This window comes from Haemorhous mexicanus, chromosome 2, assembly GCF_027477595.1.
Source record: "Haemorhous mexicanus isolate bHaeMex1 chromosome 2, bHaeMex1.pri, whole genome shotgun sequence".
Classification (NCBI taxonomy): domain Eukaryota; kingdom Metazoa; phylum Chordata; class Aves; order Passeriformes; family Fringillidae; genus Haemorhous; species Haemorhous mexicanus.
Genome location: NC_082342.1, coordinates 28985814 through 29009323, shown reverse-complemented (window position 1 = coordinate 29009323; position 23510 = coordinate 28985814). Strand labels below are relative to the sequence as shown.

General features: G+C 47.0%; 1 protein-coding gene across 1 annotated transcript in view; it reads left to right on the top strand.

Annotated features, from left to right (window-relative positions):
- The first annotated feature begins 5418 nt into the window (after positions 1 to 5418).
- Positions 5419 to 23510, top strand: part of ARHGAP31 (Rho GTPase activating protein 31) — a 60616-nt gene continuing 42524 nt past the window's right edge. The window contains exon 1 of the mRNA XM_059838040.1: positions 5419 to 6289. Coding sequence (XP_059694023.1) covers positions 6190 to 6289 — 100 coding nt within the window. The 5' untranslated portion in view covers positions 5419 to 6189. The remainder of the gene's footprint in view (positions 6290 to 23510) is intronic.

The following is a 23510-nucleotide window of genomic DNA, read 5'->3' as shown; positions in this document are numbered from 1 at the left end:
GTCACAATATCTTTTTAAGCAAGTTTTTCTATTTCTGTGGGCCTCTTTGGTTAGCTGATTGGGCGGAAAAAAATCAGGCAAAAACATTTCCTGGTTTGGTGGGAATCCTTATGGTTGATATTTGCAGTGAGGCAATGTGTTAAAGGAATCACCCTCTGTGACACACTACCTTGCTTGTACTCAGCATTAAGTTGCCAGCTGTCTCCTCAAAGTTTTTCAAAAATTCGCTGGCAGGATGCTCTCAGAAAGGCCTGTGTGACTTTGGAATGTCTCCATGGTGGAAGTTTTGTGGTCTTCTGCCTCACCAAATGGGTCATCCTGCTGGTAAGATGCTGGGAGGAGGCTCAGACCATACCTCTGAGATGAAGGAAGCTTTTGCTAGCTGTGTGGCTTGTCTGATGGATTTCTTCTCCCTGAATGTTTGTTTCACAATACTGTCATACATTACTGAGCTATCAATAGAGTATTACACAGGGAGACATAAAGCCTTTCTATAATGGTCTTCATGCTGTTTAAATAATGAACAGTTGGAGTCCCCAGTCAAGATTTAGAGATGCTCTGTGCTAGATGCTGGACAAACACAGAATTAGGCAAATGTCATGGTTCAAACAAGTTTGTGCTCTGAGTTAGGGAATGGAGATGTGTTCCTCATCCTATTTTCTGTATCCAAGACATCTCTGAAAGGACTGTGAACAGTGAGAGAAGGCAATCTGGCTAAAAACATAGTTGCATGTTTTGTAGCTGTGCTCTGTGTGGTCAGTACTGAATTATCATGTTATATTGGGGTACTTAGAACCATGTAGATTGGAAAAGACCTTTAAGATGGTTGAGTCCAAGTGTTAACCCAGCACTGCCAAGTCCACCACCAAACCTCCAGCCCCTGGTTACACTGTCATGTCATGGACAGGCAGCCAGCAGCAAGGAGACTCAGTAGCATGTGTGGGGTGCCTCCATTTGCTCCTGAGGTGCTGGGGTCGGAAAAGTAGCTGAGCAAACAGTTGCATAGGGCAGAGAGACACACAGAACAAGGTATGTCAGGGTGTGGGTCAAGAGGGTGGAAAGCAGAAAGGGAGCTGGGAGCTGAGGAGACAGGGGGGCTTGTGTGGCTGGGAATGGGTGGAATTAGGAACCAAGAGTGGTAGATGCCCTGTGACAAGGATCAACCCATAGTTTGTGGTCCAAAATGTACTCAGAGAAACAAAAGACTCCCCACCAGCCTTCAGCTTCACAATACACTCCAGCTTTGGCCACAGAGATGGGAGTAGACAGGAAACTGCTCTGGAGAGGGGCAGGAGAGGAAAGAGAGTATGCTGAGGGGTGGGGAGGGAGGGTGAACTGGCGTGTCAGAGTCTAACAATGAACAGTCTGTGTCAGGAAAACAGACGTACTCGGCAGGGCTATTTTTAGGGGTTCAGATCTCCCCCTCTCTGAGTCTGCCTCCCCCCCTCCTCTGTGCTGAGTGGCGCCTGGCAGATCGGTGGAGATTTAAAGGCCACAGATAGGAAAGAGCTCAAACACAATGAAGGAAATGCAGCAGGGAGGGGAGAGATGGATGCCCAGAAATAGCCTGTGCAACACCTCAGCCACGACCCCCAGCTCTTAGTGGAAGGGGAAGAAACACTTAGACCTAATGGCCAAAGCTTCTTCCCCAGGCCCTTGGAGCGCTCCTGGTGTCACCAATAGCTTGTCTGTGAGAACAGAGAGAACTGTAAAGAACTGTAAAGACATCATCCATGCTGTGCTCATTCACACACGAGGCTGGCTCACCACATCTGTTCTCAGGCTGAAGGGCGGGTGAGGCATGGCAGATCAGCAGTGCCCCACCTTCCTGAGTGAGCCTGTGGCCCTCAGTGATAGGAGGGCCTTTGTAACTGACTTAAAATCCTGACCCATATTTATAGGTACAAAGGGAAGGAATTAAAGCCTTTGTCCCGGCTTTCAGACTTGGGCTGTGGCACTGTGGGGCCCCTGGCCATCACACTTTGCATATGTTGGCAGAGATGAGGAAGGAATCTCTACGGAGAGATAGCTGCTATGAGAACCCTGATTTGGCTTGGTGTTGCTCCTATTCTACATTCACCTTTTTCTTTTTCTATTTCTTTTAGGAGGGAGAGAATTTCCCCCTTCTTTTCCAGTTGTTTCAACCTTGAATTCTGTTTTGCTTTCCATACTTCTTGCCTGAGAACTTTTCCTCTCCAGGTTTGCCCGATCTTCCCTGTGAAAGCTTTCACAGGAGGGACCCTGGCTCACTCCTTAGCCCTGCTCACTCAAGCTAGCTCAGAGCCCTGCCTCCTGGGTTGCGCAAATCCAGATTTCGTATTTTTTCCTCTCCGGAGAACATCGGCCCTTTCCCTCAGAAAAATCCCTTGGCTCAGCACTGATTTCAGGCTCCGATATGAAGTGCTTTATTTGTAAAGCCTCCCTTGTTTGGTTCCGGCTCACCTTACCTGACCTTCTCCTCCTCCTCCTTCTTCTCCTCCTCCTCCTCCCTCTCCTCCTCTTGGCCACAGGCTCTCTGGGCACTCCTGTAGCAACCTCCCCTCCGTCCCCTTGCTGAACCTTATCCTGGCATGGGAAGAGCCACCCCTGTAGCCCAGCCTGCCTGGCAAGAGCTCTCCTGGAGCTCCTCATGGTTTCTTTCTCTCATTGCAGCACACATCTCTTTCACCCAGCTTGCCATGCCATTTCCTTCCTCCAGCTCTCTTCCCTCCATGGGAACGAGGAGCTGGGCAGCAAATCTACAGCATCTGAAAGAGCTTCTTTGAATAAAGTGGGAACATTCCCTGTTTTGTTTCTAGCTTCTCTTCCCTCTACTTGTGCTTCAAATACTGTTTTTTCTTGTCATGGGGGTGGCAGTCTCTCTGCTTTCCCCACCAGGGTATCATGGTGGTGATGGCTGCTGGTGTGTCCTGCAACCTGGCGCTGGGCACTCAGGGTCCAGGGTCCTGCCTGGGATCAGGGCAGCAGACCACAGACCCCAAATAACCAAGATGAGATGGCAGCACCTAATTTCTGCAGTGTTCATCAGCCAGCAGGACCCACCACCACGGCTTTCAAAGATGGCACCAAGAAATGGTGCATCCAGCTGAAAATGCCTGCTGGCCTGTAATAAACACTGTGAGGTGAGGGTGTTTTGCTGACCCAGCAGTGCTGCTGAGTGCCCATGCCCTGGGACTGTGAGCCTTGGAGCAGGGCTGTACAAGGAAGGGGAGGGGATCCATGCTGCACAGGGTTCTCCCCTAACCCCTGGGGCCAAAACTCCCTTGCTGGTGACATAAGGAAGCTTTACTCATGAATGATTTTATTTATTGAATCTATTTATTTATTTATTTATTTTAAAATGAAGGCATTCTCTTCTGAAGACATTCTATTTGGATAGACTTGCAAGAGAGGAGTAGAGAAACCATATCTAAGATGAGGGAGGGCAATGGAGATGGGGCAGGAGTGTGATATAGGGGTCAGGTGAACACAGACCCTGTTAGAGGTGTGATCTCCATCTGATGTAGAGCAGTGGAGCAGACCAGCACAGTGAGATTAAACATCTTGTTTAGCTGAGGAAGGGAGTGGTCTGCAGAGGGGAGTTCAGGACTTCAAGGAAGATGGTGTGGTTACTTGCCATGGTGAACCTTTTCTCTTACCACTCGTCCTGTGTGGGGACTCAGCCGTGTGGGAAAGGGCTGGTGAGTGCAGCAGGACATGCCTCCTCCTTGAGGGGACTAGGACAGGGCTTCATCTTGCAGCCACGCAGACAGTGGGAGGATGGGCTGGCAAGGCAGGCAGGTCTGAGCGTCCTGCTGTCTGCGCGAGCTGTGTGAAGCGAGCCCTTGGCAGGCAGGCAGGATGCGCCGTGGCACGCGATGGCTTTGGTGGCGCGCCGGTGCGGGGAGGGATCCCATGCTCTGACTCAACATCAAGGTGCTGTGAGAAGCTCAGAATAAATTCAAGGAAGCTCTAAGTGTTTCATGAGGACTGAGGGTTCCTGAGAACAACCACTGGTCTGGTGGTGAGAGCTGAGTTTTCCTCCATAGCTTGTGAGGGGGAGCAGAAGGCAGGGAGGTGACAGGCCAGATATCTCTATGACACATTCTGCAAATCACTTTCCCCTCAACCCGTCAGGCATCAAGCTGTAAAATGGGGATAATGATGTTAATTGCAGTGATAAACTGCACAATCAGAGCTATAATTGGGCAAGGTCCCTCACCAGGTCCCTTGGTGTTTTTTCTTATGTGTGAAGTAGTAACATCCAACACTTCTAAAGGAAAAAAATCTGTCACCGTACCAACTGAACCTGAACTGATTTTGGCAGAGGCCAGATCTCAGACAGAGGCTTGATTTCCCTGAAAAATTACTCTCAAGTGAGTGAGGTGATGAGTTTGCAGAGGGGTTCCTCTGCCCTGTGAGAATGTAGAACAGAGCCTTGTGAAGGGAGGTGGGTTAAGGGTGTCCTTTGCCCCATTTCCTGGCCAGTTTTCCTCCAAAACAAAACTACCTTCCTTGTCTTTGGCCTGATTTTTAGTGAAAAGCTGTAATAATCTGTTTTTCATTTGTTTGTTCATTTTTTTTAACCCAGACCCATACAGCTACATTTGGCACAGAGTAAGAGGGGTCAGTGAAGCCTTAGGAGAGGTAATTTTGCCTCCCTGGGTACGCTAGTGGGCATACCCAGTCCTGTAAATAAATCTGAATTTCTGCGATAAAATGTGAAGTAAGTGCAAGGAACTGCTCTAATGAGCTGACATCTGTGTGTACTGAAAACTGGACCAGAAAAGCGTTTGTGGGGTGAAGGGATGATGACACAGACAAGGCTCAGGGCCTGAAGGCAGACCTGTCCCATTTCCCTTCTTGCTGTACTGAGTCATTTCAGCTCCTTATCTAAATCCCTTTGTTGGTCAGGGGGACCCTTTTTTGGGAGCTGACTCGAAAGTATGTGGACTCAGATGCCCGGACAGCATCTGTTTTGGCTTGCCGGGGGGGGAGGGAGCTGCAGGCTTCCCTCCTTCCCCCTCTCTTTAATTCCCCAACTCTCGGTCCCCTTCTTGCACTTCAGCTGCTCCAGCCCGCGCCTCTGGAGAGGAAGGGAGATCCTGCAGTGACAGAGTCATGTTGGAGGGCAGGAAGGCGCCTAGCAGCGAAGGACTCGGCGAGCAGAGGCAGAGATTTATTGCAGAGGCTCCCGGTCTCCCCGCTGCCCGCCGGAGCCTGCTCGGCCCTTGCCGGGCTGCGGGCTGGTAGAGCAGGGAGCGCCCGGCCCGCCGGGGGCTGCGGAGCCCCGCAGGGATTTCCTCCCGGGCAGTCCGCTATCTGCCGAGCGCCGGGGCAAATCTTCCCTCTTCCTGCCCCCAGCCCCATCCCTGTTCCCCTAACTCCTCTCCCCGCCTTCCCTCAGCCTCTCGCTCACACACTCACACTCACACACACACACACACACACACACACACACACACACACACACACGCACTTTACTGCCAAAAGGCGTCCTCCGCCCCACTCCTCAGCTAACTTCCTTTCAGTATTTTTTTGAGCTGGATTATCCTAGGATTTGTAAAACGGGGGAAAGGAGAGAGCGACTGAGCGGGAGTCGGGACAGGAAGCTGGTTTCTCATTCCTCCAACTGTCCAAAGCAGGAGGAGGGGAAGGGGGGGGAGCCAAAGAGGAGCCTTGTGCAGACTCTTCCCCAGTCCCTTTTCATTAGTCCGTTTGAACTTCCAGTCTCCTCCGAAAGCCAAGAGGAGGACGACCAGGCTGGGACGCCTTCTGCTGGAAGTGGCGACCGCGCGACTGACGAAACCCAGAAGGTGGCTGTGGAGGGTCCCGGGATTGCGCTGAGGCAAAAGACGTCCCCCCACCATCTCCTGCCCCCAACTTGCCAGCCCTGATGCGGGCACCCATTCACCACCCACTTGCCTCTGATGAGAACCCTTCTGGGCTCAGGCTATGATCACTGCTGCTGCGGGCTGCGGAGCCTCCTCTCGCCCTGACCTTCTTCTGCCACAGGAGCAGCCCAACATCTGGTGGGGATTAATGTTTACTTCTCTGGCTGGACGCTGTACGGGACCCCCGATGTTGCTCCCTGGGAGCGGGACACGGGCGGTGGTCTGAGGAGAAGAGCAAGAATTTTGTCGCCCAGCGTGAGGCCGGGGGGAGGGGGGCAAGGCAGGAGGGGGGTGAACCTCTTTTGGGACTAACCTCATGAAGAACAAGGGAGCCAAACAGAAACTCAAGAGGAAGGGAGCCGCGAGCGCGTTCGGCTGCGACCTGACGGAGTATCTCGAGAGCTCTGGGCAGGATGGTAAATGCTTCTTTATTCTCACTCTGGTTGCAGAAAAGCCAAGCGTGTGTCCCCCTGTTCTTACTGGCAGGACTGCAAACCAGACCTTTCCAAAAGCTAAGGGTTAGACAACCTGGAGCTGATTTATCCCCGGGAAGTGCAGTCACTGCCCTGTTACTCACAATGAATGAACGATCGGAAGATTGCTTTGGTGATGCATCTGCATGACCCTTGCATGAGTAGTGCTGTGTGTGTGGAAAGGACTGGGCTGGGGCTCTCGGGCTGTCTAAGTGTGTACAGAGACAGCCCGACATCAGTCGTGGTGCCCTCTCCCTTCTGCCTGGCAGTGGAAGGGAGTAACAGGCTTTTAGCGAGTTAGGTTTGGAAACCTGAACTGTGCTTCGTGTTGCCTCCTCCAGGATTTCAAAATCCACCTTAAGTCCATGAGACTAGAATTTTGGAGGACTCTGGGGAGGAACTGGACTCCAGTACAGTTCCTGTGTTGTCCTTGGACTGCTGGATGGAGACAAGACAGAGACTGTGTTATGGGGTGGAGTACAGTGTGTGGTGTAGGAGACATCTGAGCTAACACTTTCACCACCCTGCCTGTTGGCTTTCACTCCTTCTCCCCTTGACCTTCATGCTCCCAGGTATTGAATGAGAACACAGTAGCTCAGACAAGAGGAAACTCCAATAAAATAAGGGGGTCCTGAATTTGAAATGGTCAGTCCTTGATGAGGGAAGAAGCAGAATGTTTTTTCCTAAAGTGGGTTGAATGACAAGAGGAGTGGTTGTGAGTTTGGCCTGCAGAAGGACCTGCAGTTTAGCAAGAGGAAAAAATGAATACATGCCTGTTACCATCCGTGATGTTAGCATTATGATCCCGATTTAGCATTATGTTCCAATTTGAATTGACCAATTTTACCAATGTCAGGTTATTTCAAGGAAAAAAAAAAGACTTCCAGCAGCAATGTCAGCTTTGTACAGGGAGAGCTGTACAATCAGGTCTTTCATTTGCTGATGAGCATGGCTGATGAAGTGCAGTGTGGAACCGCACTGGCAGAGGGATGGGCTACATAACAGGAGTACTTTCCATTGCACAGTGAAGAGGGCAGTAAATGCATCACTAAGATGAACTGTTATATATGTGAATTTATTTAGGTATGGGGGAAAACCAGCCATTCAATTGCATTGTGGGCTGTCTGCAACAGGTACCAGATCTTTTAACTTATATAGTTCTTAACAGCAATTGAATTAAGTGTCAAAAAAATAACAGACTTAATGAGCTGATATCCCTTTGCCAGTGTGAGGTGCAGACAGATAAATTCCATTCAGTGCTACTATGGATCTCTGTGGTGGAGGAACTATTTACAGCTGTTTACAGAAGCACTGGAAAACAAAACAGGGAAGGTGGGCAAAGGCAGTATATTCGCTTGAAGCAGTAAGGGGAATTTTAAAGGCAAAAACATACTTACTGCAGTTGAAATTAGGCCAGACGAGCAAAATCTATTACCTAAAATCCCATCATTTTTTTGGTTGTGGTTTTTTATTTTTTTAAAATAGTCTTTTGAGAGCAAGAAGGAAGGACATTTCTCAAATCTCGTTTGTGGCATGGTTCACGGTTCCAATGTATTTATGTCTCCATGCTGAGGAGCAGTGGGGAGAATAGAAAGTTCCTTTCCTTTATGCAGTACTGCTGTTTGCTCAGTAGCACATCCCATTGCACAGTGCTGTGGGATCCAGAAATGAAAGACTCAGTTGTTGTAGGTTTATTGGTAAGGGTGGAAGTTGGATTGGAAGTTCCAATTCATCAGGGCAAGGGGAAAAGAAATTAAAGTATTAGAGATATTAATTTTCTTGGTAGTAGGACTCTCAGGATAAATAGGAATGACCAAGAATGCTGAAGTGATGTCCTGGGGAAAAAAGGAAGGTTGAGATGTCACCAGGACATCGCAAACTTGCACCTAAATTAGAAGAGCATTCAGGGTATGAGAGATGGTTGATTTGGGGAGAGTTGAATTGTCCTGCTAAGAATTATTTCCAGTGACAAGTCAGTGCTCCTGTAAGCAGCAGGTTTTATAGGGACATGAAGCTGTAGCTTTCTCTCTGCTTTGTTTCCTTCCCAGTGCTGTGTGTCTAACTGGTGGGATGCAGGCTCAGGCTGTTGCCTACTAAGAAGCAATGAAGTTCTAAGACTGTTCCTGGTACCTGAGAGTGGTGAGGAGCAGGAGAGCTCTTTGGCTGCTGTCCAGCAAACATTTTGTTGTGGGCCTTTCTGAAAGCAGGTTTTGAAGTGTACCCAGAAGGGTTAACTGGGAAAGAAGATGCTGTGGGCCCGGCAGGACGTGAGTCATATTGGTTGTGCTTTCCGTGCTCAGGTTTGCTTTAGGCCATCCTGCAGCGCTGTTGAGTGTGACTGGAGCTGCCACAGCAAGGAGAGGCTGAGACCTGCTTTGCTGGTGCTGGCCAGGGGAGCACAGGGGATGGCCTGTGGCTAGTGAAGACGATTCAATTTGGAATTTTCCCCTCAGGGTTAGTACATGACCTTTACAATTAGGGGGTGCTGCACTACTTGTGCGATGCTTTGTGGAGGAGAGGCACGGCTTAAGTCCCTACATGCTTGTGGTTGTTGATGAGCAGCTTGTGCTTTCTGTAAGGACCTTAGTCCCTGTGTTGTTGCCAAATTCCAGTGGAGAGAATTATATTCTGCTAAAGGTATCAGCATTTCCTCTCTTCCCATGTAACTCTTTGATGACTTGCTATGGTTCTCTTCAGAGACAGCCAAAGACCCTGCTGTCTCCCTTACCAGATCCATGTACTAAGACTCTCTTAGAAAGAACTTTATGATAATACAATAAAAGCTGCAGCAGAACTACAAAGTATTTAAAAAAAATCAAATAGGAAGACTTTAGCAGGTACAGTGAAGCCTCTCAGGAGCCAAAAACATGATACAAAGCCTTTAGCCGTAAGTTGATTCTTTCAGATTTGACACAGGCCAGTGGCAATGGGCAGATGTGGATGTCTGGTGGCTGGTTGGACACTCAGATGTGTTGAATTTACTGTGTTTCAAGTCAGTTCCTGTCAGTACCACATTTGACCCTACTTGGCCTTTTCCTGCTGGCAGTTTTTGCAGAGACACTGGTCACACTTCTTATGGGGGCAGACTGCTATCAGTGCACACAAGCATTTAAAATCATGACTCAGGCCACAAAAACCACGACACAAAATTTATGCTGGGCTCTTTGTCCTCTTTTTGTTTTCCAAAACTTCAGTGTGCATCTGGGTTATGTTTTCAAGTCTTTCTTTGGTAAGAGGGCTAGAAACTTGGGGAAAAATAAACTTCTCTTCCTCCTCACCATAATTATCAAACAATGGCTTAAATAGCGGTGTGTATGAGGACAAGCTCACATCAGACATAAAGGAATGATGGCTGGCAATACCAATGAGGAAAAGTTGTCTAATTTTACATAGTCCCTCCTGTGTCACTTCCAGCACTGAATCCACACTTGAAGGCAAGTGATCTTTTGAAACATAAAAGCTTCACTAGAAAGCAGTGTCCATGCCCAGACTTTGGACATGGATAGGAGTCCATGCAGAAGGAAGTGAATACTAATGGCCCTTTACTAAAACTTTTTACTGTGCCAAACTTTATTGAGATGTATCAGTGTAATGGGGCTAACAGAAAATAGTCTTGAAGGATTAACATTAGAGTCATGTTCTGGCCTCTTGATAACCAGTTTGGTTTCCAGAGGAGAAAAACGCATTGTGCCTCTGCTGAAGTCAGTGGGAGTTGCATATCAGGCTCTCAGTTACTGTAATAACAACAGTGTAATTTTCTGGTGACGAATGGGCCAGAAGAGAAGACAAGACACAAGTTTGTGCACCATCTTTAGCTGGGGCAGGACACTCTGAACTGCTTAAGAAAACAGTCACAAAGAACAGTCTTGCTTCTGGTTATATCACAAAAGTATTGTTAAGAGGAGGCTATTGTAAGAGTCAAAGCTGTTAAAGTGAGAGCAGCTAAATCAAAAGGAATTTTAATATTCCTCATGCTTCTAACTGTGGGAAATTCAAGCTGGGATTTCAGGTACACAGCCTGGAACAACTTCCACTCTTTAAAATGGAAATGCACACGGCATCTACAAGAATTGGATTGAGATGGTAAAAGATAATCCAGTTTTTTGTATAGGAACTGCTAGTAATCCAGACCTACCTTTGCTTCATATGCTTAGAGCCAGGTAGAACTTGGAAAAAGGCTGAATGTTTCCTGTGTTTTTTTTGGTATGCTGGTGTCTAGATGTTGGGCTGCGAGGTGCTACCAGGTGTGCATAAAGCCAAATCTCAGACTTGATGCCTTATTCTTATGGTGCAGGTCAGTTCTGTGTGTCTGAGATTCCCCTATTTGCTGGAGAGTTAATTCTGCTGCTGCTCTACCCCTCTGTGGTTTCTTCCACATCTGTTTCCTGCCTGATGTTGTCTGGTTGGGATGCAATGAGCTCAGCTTTTCCCCTCAGCCCCCTCCCACACTCCCCACAGCTCCCTCCATGGCTCTCACCCTGAGCCTGTAGCACCCTAACCCCTTCCTATCTATTCATCCAATGCAGCTTATTGGCTTTGTTTGTTACTTGCTTTAGAAAAAGGGCTACTTAGTTTGAGAAGTTTTGGAGCCACCAACTCCCTTGTTCTCCTCACTTGAGGGGAGAGAGAGCGAGGCCAGCCAGCAGCACTCCCTGAGGCTGGGGAGGGAAGAGGAGCTGTTGTCTTCAAATGCAGACAGGGAGACATGTGAGAAAACCATTACAAGTCCCTTGATTGTAGTATGGGAAAGGAGATAACAACATGGCTAGCCCCTATGACACTCTTCAGTGCTGTCTGGCTGTGCAGTGGCTGCTTCTGCCTGGTCACAACCGCATTTGAATAAAGAATATGGAAACTTTTCATTTTGCATTAGTGGTCCCAAAAAGCTGGTGGCTCTGGCCAGCCCTGGCTCCACAAGCAGGTTCTTCAATGCACCTGAGAGGTGCAGTAGGCAAAGACTTTGCTGTAGCATAGGTGGGTAGTTCAGAGGGGAAGCAGTAACAATAATTCAGCAGTAATGTGCTGGGTACAAAGGAAAGGTGGGCTTAGATGCTGCTTGCTTGTTTTGGTGCAGCCCCTTAAGCACACTGTCCTCTGCACAGTGATTTTGCCATCATGGTTTTCACTGTGAAGCTGCCTTGTCCATACATGACGGGATAAAGAGACCTGTCACTCAGGAAAAAATTTTCTTGCTTCAAGAACAGACTCCCTTTTGAGTCAATCACTAAACCTGCTACACAGATGTGAAACAGCTTTTCTGGGTCCTATGGCTTTCTTTCCACACCCTAGCATGTCTTTTGGGATAGGAGCATGCTGGGATGAGCATGAGGGTGCATGCAAGTCCATAGCACAAATAAGTGTGTGCCACACAAGGCTGCATTTGTGCTCACTTAGGACATTTTTTTAAGCTGTCTTTCCTGTAGTGATGTTTCAAAGTGAAGGCATGCCCATACTTTTGGGTAGGTGCTTTTGGTTAGTGATGTATGCAACAAGTCCTGGGAAAACTGCTGAAGAATCATTAAAGGCAAACTGGAGGAAAAAGACGAAGCTTTTATTTATTTTTTTTAAAGTCCCCGTGGAAAAATGAAAATGCCACATGCTCATTTAATCTGCTGCAGAAGAATGAAGAGCTGCATTCATCCCTCTCTCAAAATTAGATGCTGTGGCACTGGGGATTTCTGTCTCAAGAACTGATCAAGCTGAAAAGAAACCTTTTTGTGGAGCCAAATTGCCTTCAATCTAGATCTCTTTCCTGACCTACCTTACTCTGTGGCTATGCAAACACTTGTCTCCATTCAAGAAAGGAAGTGGCAGGGGCTGGGAGGAGAACAGGACAAGAACGGCCTCTTGGGCTGGCTCAGAAATGCTTTAGTCCTCTTTTTTTTGTGTGTGTGGTGTGCTGCTGGGGTCGGATCCACATTTTCTCAGTTCTGGTATGCTGGGAGGCCACATGGCCTGCACTCTGTGGGGTCTATTCCTGGCACTAGTCATGCAGGCTGTGCAGATATTCAAGGCTGCATCCCCTCATCCTTGTGACAGGAGCAAGAGGGACAATTGAACTCTGGAGTTTTGGGGGGAAAGAAGTGGGATTGTTATTGCACAGTGAAGGAGAGCTGTGGCAGTGGAGCCTGAGAGCTGAGTGCATATATTGGCAGGTGGAGGAGCTGGGCTGGTCTTTGAGGGGAAGGCAGCTCCTTGGCCTTTCAGTGTCTGCCAAAGCTTGTCTGGTGGACAAGAGATGGGCAGCTTTGCTGCCAAAATGGATACTGTGGAGGAAATTATTAATAATGTAAATTCTTGCATTTTCTCCCCCCTCTGTCACAAGTGGTGCATCACATTTTGAGTCCCAGATACCAGCCTCTATGGCAACAAGTGAGAGCAAAAAGACACTGGGAACAACAGGAACAGAAGCCATCTGCTTGCTTCTGTTACTTTGCTGTTCCTTCTTGTTTTGGATTATGTTTGTGTTACTTCCTCAATCTGTTTCAGGTTCCTGGGACCTTGATTTCTGTGTTTCTGTGGCACAGTGTTACTGTTGTTTAACATTCATGTTGCAAGCTCAGCTCCTTGTTCTGTATTGACTTTCCATTGCTAGCACTGTGTGATTAGCAGAGAACTCTTGCCTGTTGCCTCCTGCTTTACATTTCCCTTACTGAGCACTGCAGGAGGCAGATGTGTGATTTGCATGCACTGAGCCCCACTTTGATCCTGCCTTCTCCCCCTACCCCTGCAAACAGCATGAATCAAATCTTGCCTGCAGATCTTAGGTTAGGACACATATTTTGATTTAGCAAATGTTTTCTCTTTGTTGGTAGAAGCTGATTTCATCTGAACTTCGAAACCAAGGAGTAAGGACTCCACTGCTCGTGGTGTCCCAGCTCTCAAAGGTTCAGGGAAACAACTGTACTGGATGAAACACTGGCAGTGCATGGTGTGGATGTACAACAAAGGCTGATCTAGCAAGTGATGAGCGAGTCTGGGAGGTTCCCATTGGTCAGGGGTGCTTGGGTCCCAAGCTTTGGTGTAGGCCTGGTTCTAGTTTGGAGAGCTCAGAAAGCATCTGTAACTTGGGCTTTGCATCTATGACGCAGTTCTACAGCAGCAACATTTGCTGGCAGTCAGGGTTGTGCCAAAAATGTATATTCCAGTGTTTCTCCTTTAACGGTAATAAGGGAAATGAGAACAGCCTGTCAGTAATGGTATAACCAGCCCTACTCTGAAGGGCCAGGGTGGGGTGGCTGTCAGATTGACTGCCCACATCATGGCTTGGACTGGATCTCTGTCTGGAGGGTGATTAAAGGATGGAGAGCTACCAGCATCTGCCTCCAGTCCAGCACCACCAACAGGGTGCCAGATACACTTAGAGCTCTGACATGGAAACCTACAGATATCTTATTGAAATGCAAAGGCTGCTAAATGGCTGCACTGCTGGTTATTTCAAGGGCAACTAGTGTTCCCAGCCGCCTACCAGTGGCTCCTTTCCATACATTCCCAGAGCCTCAAGCTTCAGCTGTCCTTTGCTCGCATGCCAGAGCCTTCAGCTTCTCTGCTGATAGCTTCAGTTATTATGTTTTGCTTTGTCAACAACAACAAAAAACCCAAATCAAACCAACCAAACAAAAAACCCACAAAAAAAACCCCAAAAAACCAAAACAAAAAAATCTGCAGTATGTTTACAATGCACACAAAGAACAGTGTAACATAAATTGAATTTATTGTTAAATGAAATTACGTTGTGCAACAGTGCTGACTGTATTATTATAACTTTCATACTTAATTCAATAAGTAGACTCTGTTTTCTACATTTATCTGAAACCACAAGCAGACTTTTTGATCTTCTGCACCAGTGTGATTGCAGATATCAAAGTATTTAACCACGGACTTAAGACCTACCCTTTTGTCAGATGTTGGAGCCTTTGCATATAATGAAGTTATAGACACCAATACTAACCTTCACCCTCACTCAAGTGCCAGATCCCTGCTACCCCTGTGTGTGAGAGCGAGGAGGTCAGTCCCTAATGCTACAAGTCTTGTGGCACATAAGTGCACAGGGAAGTGCTAGTCCTTTTCTGTTTCACCCCCCAGCTTTGAACAGGACCCTGCAGCTGGATTAGATTTCCCATTTTCACCCAGGTGGGCGTCCTTTTGATTTTAACAGTGCCCCAAAAGGGGAAGAGCAAAACTCATGCTTTTTGCAGTTGCCTTCAGTTCCTCCAGCTCAGTTGTTGTATTCCCATTTGGGAGCAGCTGCCTGGCCTAGGCTCAAAGCAGCCTTCTTCCCTCCTGGTGTCACCAGCTGATGATGTGTGTGACAGACTCAGTTCCAGGCAATGTCAGGTTGGCTGCATGGCTGCCTTGACTTAGGTGAGCTAATGTCCATGTAGGAAGAGCTACCTGAACAGCAGTAGAAAACGTACAGAATCACAGAATTACTGAGCAGGGACTTCTTGAGATTAACCAGACCAAATCCTCTGATCAAGCAGGGTCAGCTTGAGCCAGTTGCCCAAGACTGTGTCCAGTTGAATTTTGAATATCTCCACAGAATTTTGGATATAATCTCTGTGAGCAAACTGATCCAGCCTCAGACTACCATCAGAGTAAAGAAATATTGTGTTCAGATGGAGTCTCATGGTTTTTAATTTATGTATCTTGTATTGTCAATAGGCACAACTGAGAATAGACTTGCTCCCTTTTCTTCATTCCCTTCCAGCAGGTCTTCATTCACAATGATAGATCCTTCCTGATGCTTCTGTTATGCAGGATAAGATGATCCCAGCCTCTCCTCACATAAGAGATGCTCGAGTCCTTTAATCCTCTCTGTGGCCCTAAACTGAGCTTGCTCCAGTAAGTCCTTCTTGTACTGTGGAGCCCAGAGCTGGACCCAGGACTCCAGCTGTGGGCTCAGCAGTGCTGAGCAGAGGGGAAGGATCACTTCCCTCAAACTGCTGGCAACTCTCCTCCTAACTCTTCTGATGTTCTTAGTAATCTATGCAGTTACTAGCAGAGATTTTCCTTGGTAAGGCAGTTTTTGCTGGCAATTCAATCAATAAGTAACGTGCAATCAGGACATTGTAAAGGATCCTTTCTACCTTGCCTATGCTCTTTCTGCCCTGGTTAATTCCCAAAAGGAATTGTCTTTTCATAAAGAGCCCCAGTTCTTTAAAGGTTTCTGAAGTTTTGCTGCTGTCAGCCCAAATACATTAATTTATATAATACACTGCTGTGCTGCATCTTCTGAAAGCCATGCAGAGCTTTGGCTTAATAGCAAGTCTACAAAAAACGCCTTGAAGCAGCACACCTTTCTCAGGTGGTGTTTGTAAGAGCTCCCCCTCTCCTCCCCCAAAGCCACGGTGCACAGAACCAGGGCATTGCCATTGACAAAGGCCAAGCTCCTTTCTGCCAAAGCATGTCCAGAAGACTGGAGAGTGAGAAACTTTGGTGCCAAAAAGGATACCATGGGGGAAAGTATTAATAATGCAAATCTTGCTTTTTCTCCACCCACTCTCACAAGTGAAGCATCACATTTCAAGTCCCAGATACCAGCCTCTACGGCAACGAGGGAGAGCAGAAAGGCACTGGGAACAAGAGGAGCAGAAGCCGTGTTACATCTACAGCACAGGGATCCAGCAAGGGGAGGGGAAACTCACATCCCTTTGCAGGATTCTCAGCTGTGTCTGTTGCTCTTAGAAATACGCTCTGAGCAGCTGACTTGGGTTCATAGCAATTTGTCTCCAGCTCCTCACTGCCCTCTTCTACACTCAGGGCTCAGCTAACTGAATGCCTTTGGAAATGCTATTATCTCCTGTGCTCTCTGGGGCCAGGAGCAGCCTGAAGATTGATCATCTGGAACAGGAAGCTTTGTTTAGTTCTATAAAGTACAGAAGAGCTAAAGAAAGAGCAAAAAATAAGCGCCAAACCCAGTGCAAAACTCACTTTAAGTCTCATGCCCTTTATTTGCTCTCACCCATCTGGGAACGTGAATGTATTGTGTCTTGTCATGTCATTAGATGCTATCACATGAGGAAATGGTTATAGGAGATATACCTCCATCTCTAGAACAGGGATTGAACATCCAAATGGTCAGGAGACATTCCTGATATGACTAAGCTGTGTAATTTATTTCCTGAAGAGAATCAGACAGGAGACTAGGCAGCTTCTCCAATACAAACTTCATTTAAAGGATGCCCCGGCTGGTTTACACTAAACACAGCGGCATTGATACTGCCTTTTTACCTGAAAGATGCTGAACATGCTCACAAATTTTCTATACACGTGGGATGCAAGGCTGAGAATCCAGGCTGGATCTGGGCATGAACTCACATCTATATTCACTGGCTCATCAAAAAATGCTGATTTGGCAGACAGAACACTGGGAGGAAGGGGGTGTGTGTGTGTGTGTGTGTGCGTGTTTATCTGCAGCTGAATATTTCAGATGGGATATTTTTGATACATTGGCATTCTGCATTTACCATCTCAGCAGTGAATGTGACTGTCAGTCCTGTTGCAGACAGGCAGCTTGGCGGCACAACAGAGCCATCCGGCATGTGGAAAACCCTTTGCTGCACATGCAACTAGTGCTGGCTTTTCCATTCCTCTCCTATTGTGGTGCTGCTGCTGGTGGTAGCAGTCGCACCTCAGGAGGTTCAGAGGTGGGATCAGGCAGGGTGAGCTTCCTTCTTGAGCCCTTGCATCTGTGCTGCAATTTGTGTGAAATAAATAAGCTGTCAGTGGGACTGAATTGTTTACTTTCTTTGTGCAAAATCAGAGAGGGAAACAGCTTCACCATTTTGCTCTTTCTGTTTTTATCTTCTCAGTGTGCTCCAATTGGTAGTGCATTTTCCTTACCCTTGTTCTGGTCAGGTAATTTCAGATACATGAGAACAAGCTCTCTTGTGAGATTTATTGCATCTTCTGCTTCTAATCAAGCCAGAAAAATAAAGCAACAGACTTCCTTCTGTAATACTGTTCACTCCATTCCAGTCCTGACTGGAAACCAGAAGTACAACAAGGAGGAATGCAGCAAAAAAAAAAAAAAAAAAAAAAAAAAAAAAAAAAAAAAAAAAAAAAAAAAAGTCAAAACAAATGTCCTGGAATCTCTAAGAAGAGCGTGGGGTTTGGCCTGAGGTGATGGCTCAGGGGTGCAGAGGGGGCGTGGAGGATTCTCCCTTCTCTCAAGTGTTTTCAGTTCCCTCTACTTCGCTGGTTTTCTTTACCTCCCCCTGTGCTACCCTCCCCATCTCTCTCCATTTTGATAACTTTATTGCCAGGATGGCAGTATGCACATGTTGCCAAAGTCAATACATCAAGCTCTGTGCCCAAGGCAGGCTTGGGAGCAGTAAATGAGAAGAGCTGGTCTTGATCCATTGAGTCCATCATTCTTCCCTCCTGGCTCGATAGTGACTTACATACTGCTGCCTAAGGTTCACTGCGTAAAGTCACAAACAGGGGCTGAGACAGGAAATTCAGTTCCATATCCCAGTAACTTCAGTTTGGGGTCACCCTCCGGACTTGCCAGAACCTAGATAAGGAACGGAATCCCCTGCAGCCCCATCTGTAGATCAGGTGGGTGTAGGTGACCCAGTGCCTGCTGTCCTCCTCGGTGTGGCAGGCAGAACACGGTGCTAGAGGCAGCCCTCCATCACTGCTCACAAACCTGCTTGAGGCGGGGAGGAGCCGATGTGACAGACACAGAGGAGGGCTAGGAGTCCTAATTAGTCGTAATTTCTGTCTTGCTAAAACACCCATCTGTCACTCTGCTGCAATAATGAGATTTGAGAAGATTAACTGGGTACTACTGAGGCCCCTCAGCATGGCAGCTCAGTAAGTGTGCCGCTGCTCAGCTTTAAGCCACGCTTGCTGCAATTACACCTCAAGCAGGTTTTTATGTCTGGTTAGTGCTTGCACGGGAGTGGCCCAAAAAAGTCTGCTACAGGAATGGGGTGGGTGATTCAGAGGATGGCAAGCGTAGTATCAGCTCTGTCAAGCTGCTGTCTAGGCATCATTTGGGGAAATGTTGCTATTTGTGTACATGGTAAAACAAGGACCCCAATATTTAAAAAAAATCCCTGGTTTATCTTTTTCTTTCCTAGAGCATAGGGTCTCTTTTACAAATGCACATGCTGTGCTGTGTCTTTTCCTTTGCAGAAGCAACTTCTGCTGGAGCTAGGATTTGTTTTTTATCCAGTGTCCTAAACTGTCACGTAGTGCTGTTCTGCCTGGCTCAACAGCTGCCACCTCCCAGCCTAGAGGTGGGTGGAGTGAGTCTTGTTTTTGCAGTTTGTGAAATATTTCAGGATGTAAGGCACTCATTAAATTATTGATGTTAGCTCTTGGGCATTAAACAGATGTGAATTGCAGCTCTGGATCCTAAGGGCTTTAGAGGCTTATCCCTGCCCTAATGATGGTTCCCTTTTTGGGATTTTCATGCATCTCTTACTACAGATTTGAGCTCACTGAAGGATGGTGCAAGGATTTAGCAGATGGACAAAGGGTGACTGCCAGGCTTTTCTTTGCAACACTATATACCTGTGAAGCAAATCTAATTGAGCTTTGGTAGAAAAAGGGGAAAGACACGTGCATGTTCTCTTTAGGAGAATGGGAAAAATTAAAAAAATGTGTTCCTGCCTCTTGACAGAACATGTTTGCAGGGTATGAAAAGATTTTGAATAGTTGTGATTCAAGGAACAGTGCAGGTGCACCTGACATCAATTCTTGTGCTTTAGGAAAGATACTGTAGCTTGCAACACGCCTTATTCCTATCCCTTTCCCCAGTCCTGCCTCCTTGAAAAGTGGCTGGCTGCAGAAGCGCTGCTGACTTTACCTCGTGGTGATGGCAGGGTGGGGTTGGGACTTTGAATGCAGCCCTGTCTCTGCAGTACCTTCAGCTGTGGTGGTGGAAAACAGCACCACGGCTGATGTGGGACAAGGAACGGAAGGTTACAAACGTGGCACCATGAGCTGTTGGGATCTCTGGGCAACTTGGATGGCTGCTTGCTGGTTCCCAGGGAACCGACTGCAAACAAAACTCTGTGTATGGCAGGAAAATCTGCTCCCAGGTTTGACAGGGGTCCCGTTTGTGTTTGATTGTGAAGTGTTCAAGGGGCTTCTCCCTTCACCTCTGCTTTCCCACCCATGCTCCCCTCTCTGCTTCGGTATGCTGTGGGGGCACAGAACCCTCCTGTTTGTTGTGGGGCAGAAGAAGGGTGAGGGCCATCCCTGACCCTCTCCTCCCCTCAGCAGTTTGCATGGCAATTAGCTTGTCCCTACCAGACAAGCCCACAGCCCAACAGAGCGACAATTCAGATGCTGAACAATGTCCAATTATCCCAGCCCTGGGAGCAAGAGGCCACTCCCTGACACGTGGGCTCCGTGTCCCTGGCCAGATGGCTCCTCAAACTCCCTTGGCTGGCCCAGTAACGCTGCCTGGGGAATCTGACACGTGTCAGCAGTTTTGGCTGAGTGCTTTTGCGAGCTACCAGCAGTGCAGTTGCCTGAAATATTGGGAAGAGCTCTGTGTGCACCCCGGGCAGTGCCACCCACTCCATGCCCTGTGCTGAGGCAGGGCTGGTGGCTACAAGGGAACATGGGTGTTCATGTGTGGAGGGAGATTTTGCAGCCTCAGCTTGGCTACCTGTATCCCTCATCCAGCCTGGTGACCTGCTAGAGACGTAAGCAGCTTAAAAGCACACCTTTTGCTTTTCTCTTTGCATTCCAGCATTTGTGCACCAGTGAAGGCTGAATTGCTCAGATTGCAGTTTGAACTGCTTGAAGGAGGTGGCAGGAGTCACATCCATGGCAAGCTCTGCTCCTGCCACCACCTGGCTCAATGAGAGACCTTAGTGCACCCCTTTTTCCACATTTTACCTCCCTCAGTGATTAAATGATGCTGGCATCACCTTCTTTTTGGTGCAAAGTTCCCAGTATTGTTGTTATTAAATGGGAAGAGTCCTAGCTGTTTTCATCACGCAGTACTGAAAAGTGGGCTCTTGCAGCTCTGGGGAGTTACACATTGGGTGAGAAAGTATTGGACTCACCCAGCTTGCCTTTCTCAGCAGGTTCCATAGCAAGAGCCTCTGAGGGAGGTGTGAGGAGCACCAGGGTGGCATCACATGCCCAGAGTGCTTCGTTCTGACTTGGCGAGGCTTCTGCCCCAATACGTGACAATTTAGCTTTGAAGAGAACATGACAGCCATTTGCCATCTAACCTCTGGGGTTAGGAAATGGAAAAAACAATGCAGCATGCATCTGAAATAGCAGAAGAGATTACCCTAGACTGGAACTTGGCCAGGCTGCTTCTGCTAATCTTGCAAAAAAAAAAAAAAAAGGAAACCAAGCAGAAAAATAAAAAATGCAACAAAGAATTTCTGCAAGACTTTATTTTATGGTCTCTGATTTAGAAGGGAGAATATGCAATAACACAGCTTTCCCTTTGCACACCATGGGATGGGCTCATTACTGACTCATGGATAGGACTGGCCCTTACAAGTTGCCTGCAGTAACTTCAATTGATTCTGGTTTTGGGACCAGGCCCAACCTTAATTTATGGATGGAAGTTAACGATAATGCATCCAAAGAAACAGCTGGGAGGAAAGAAGTGTGGCAGAAAATGGAAAAGGACACTGGAGGAAATGAATGGGAAAAGGGAATAAGGGCAAAAGTAGTATGGAGAAAAGCATGTGAGGAAATTCCAACATTCTTGAAAGGGAGGAGGCGAAGGCTGGAAAAACTAGTCTGAGGGCAAAACTGACTGTATTGGAACAAATGGAGACTGCTAATGAATGGTGGAAGAGAGAGGGCTGTAAGTGGGAAGAAAATTTAACATCGTGGCAGCTTTGTTAGGAGGGGTGTTACAGAGGAAGAGACACTGTTCTGGGTACAGACAGCTGAAGGATAGAGAGGAACATGCTCAGATTGTCTTGTTATCCATAACTCCTCTTCCAGATATTTACCCAAAAGTGAGACAGGGCAATTGGTAAAAGAATAATTTGTGACTTGTTTCAGCCCTTGGAACAAGCTTGGTTTTATGAAGTGCAAAGGAGATGCCATTGAGTTACTACATTGCAAGTGATGTTTTTTTTTAATCAGCTAACTACATTTTTTCATTCCTCTTTTGGCGCCTAACTGATGTTAAAATGAGCTTCAGTCTCTGACTAGTTCCAAAGTCTATGGTTGTGAACAAGAGCAGCCTTGCCTTGCTTGGATAAGCTCTCAATACCCAGTGCCTAAATGTGCTCATCTTCATCACCTGCTGAAGGATGCAGTGCTTCAACTTCCTTTGGTTTGGAAGCCTGTGCTACAAGTCAAAACTTCTCTGATTTTACAGCGTCCAGCAGGGTCCTACTTTTAGATCAGTCAGTTCATCCCCCTTTGTGTTCAGACACACCTGTGCAAGAATGTCAACTTAGTCTGGAGTTTTCTTCTCTCTGAAACAGGTCAGCCACATAGTAAAATCAGGATACAGGTCATGGCCTGAAGTGTGTGGCTCAGCTGTGTTGGCTGTGGAGAGCTGTGAAGGCAAAGAGATGAAGGACTTGTACAGCAGTACTGTAGCTATCAAAATGTAAGGAAGTTTGATTAAGTATGATCTCAACGCCCTTTTCCTGCAACACCCCTTCTTGTGTTTGCAAAGTGTTTGTTAGTGTCTCAAAGCCCTTAGTACAGCAAGATCCAGGAGCCAGAAAGACAAAAGAAACATAGTCCAGAAACCCAATTCCTGGACATATGCCTTTGAGAAATGTAGCGCATTGAAGGATTTTTTCTTTGGTTGCTTCCTCTTTCCTTGCTTCCTCCAGTCTTTGTTATTCCCAGCAACGACTTTATTTACTTATTTGCTTCTTCCCAAACCACTGTACAGATGGGGGCTTCATCAGGGAGCAGTTTAGCTGGAGTGGGCAAAACAATGGGGCTTTAATCAGGGTGCCTCCAGCAGCCACTGCTGGCCAGAGGTTTCTCTGAATTCCCATCATGGAACAGTTGCCTCTTTCATGAAGTGCCTGTGGGATGAGCACAGGATTGCTACACCCAAAGCATTTTCATGCAGCCACAGCTTTCTGAAAGGAAACACTGCTGAGGACACCGCCTGCAACGCCCCAAGCTACTGGGGTGACCAGCATGACAGAGTCTTTCTTACAGGCCTGGGCTGTGTTTGCCTTCCACATGCAATCTGTGAATAGCTCAAGTCTGGAAAATGTTTAGGAAAGCATCTAACTTTTCTCTTAAAGGAGAAAAAAAAAAAAAAAAAAAAGGAAGAAAAAAGAAAAAGAGAACGTCGGGGATGAAGAAATAGTTTCCAGTGACTTGATGCAGTGTAACCAAACTATTTGTAATAATTTCCTTTAAATTCCTTTTATATAGAAAGAATTAAATATGAAATCATGAATCAGGAAGCAGTCATCCTGCCAGCCAGTGACATGTACAGAGAGATCAGAGCAAAGTGAGAAAGACACAGAACAGCAGGAGACTTGCAAAAACCTTTTTTAGCTCTCTCTTTTTCTTCCTCTTTTTGTTTAGTGTACACATTCATGTAGAACTAACATTTCTGACCCAAAAGAAGCTGCGGGAATCTCCTGCTGTTCCTTGTCTCTCCAATGGCAGCCCTAAACCTTCCTGTTCTGATGTGTCTCATCTGTCTGTGTTTCCTGATGGATGTTGCAATCCCCAGATGTTTGGATACCTGATTCATCTCAAAGAAGACTGTGAAACATTAGGTATTTTTAAATACCCAGCTTTATAATTGCTTTGTTTAACTTTGCAACATTCTGAACTCATATAAGGCAATAATAAAAATCACTGCTGTTTTCCTTCAAAGTTTTCTGCCATTGCTGCTTCTAAATTTGTGTGCACACAATGGCTTTTGCCTTTGCACTAGCAAGGTTATAACATTCCTGTTTCCTGAATTCATGTTTTTCCAATGGCTTTTTTTCAAACTCTCTGTGAATGTTCCTATCAGGAGTGCCCAGGCTTTTGTGTAAAGGAAGATGGACGTTACCCAAGTGCTACCAAACTGAAGTTAAGAAATTTCCCCAACAAAGCCTGAACTCAGAAGAAACAGACCTTGTGCCTGTTGTCTGCAGAGGTCTACAGGCCCACAAAGCTGACTTGAGTTGCCTCTGAGTTTTGCATATCTTAGAAGCCTGCTGGATTACACTCTGGAGCTCTCTGGAGC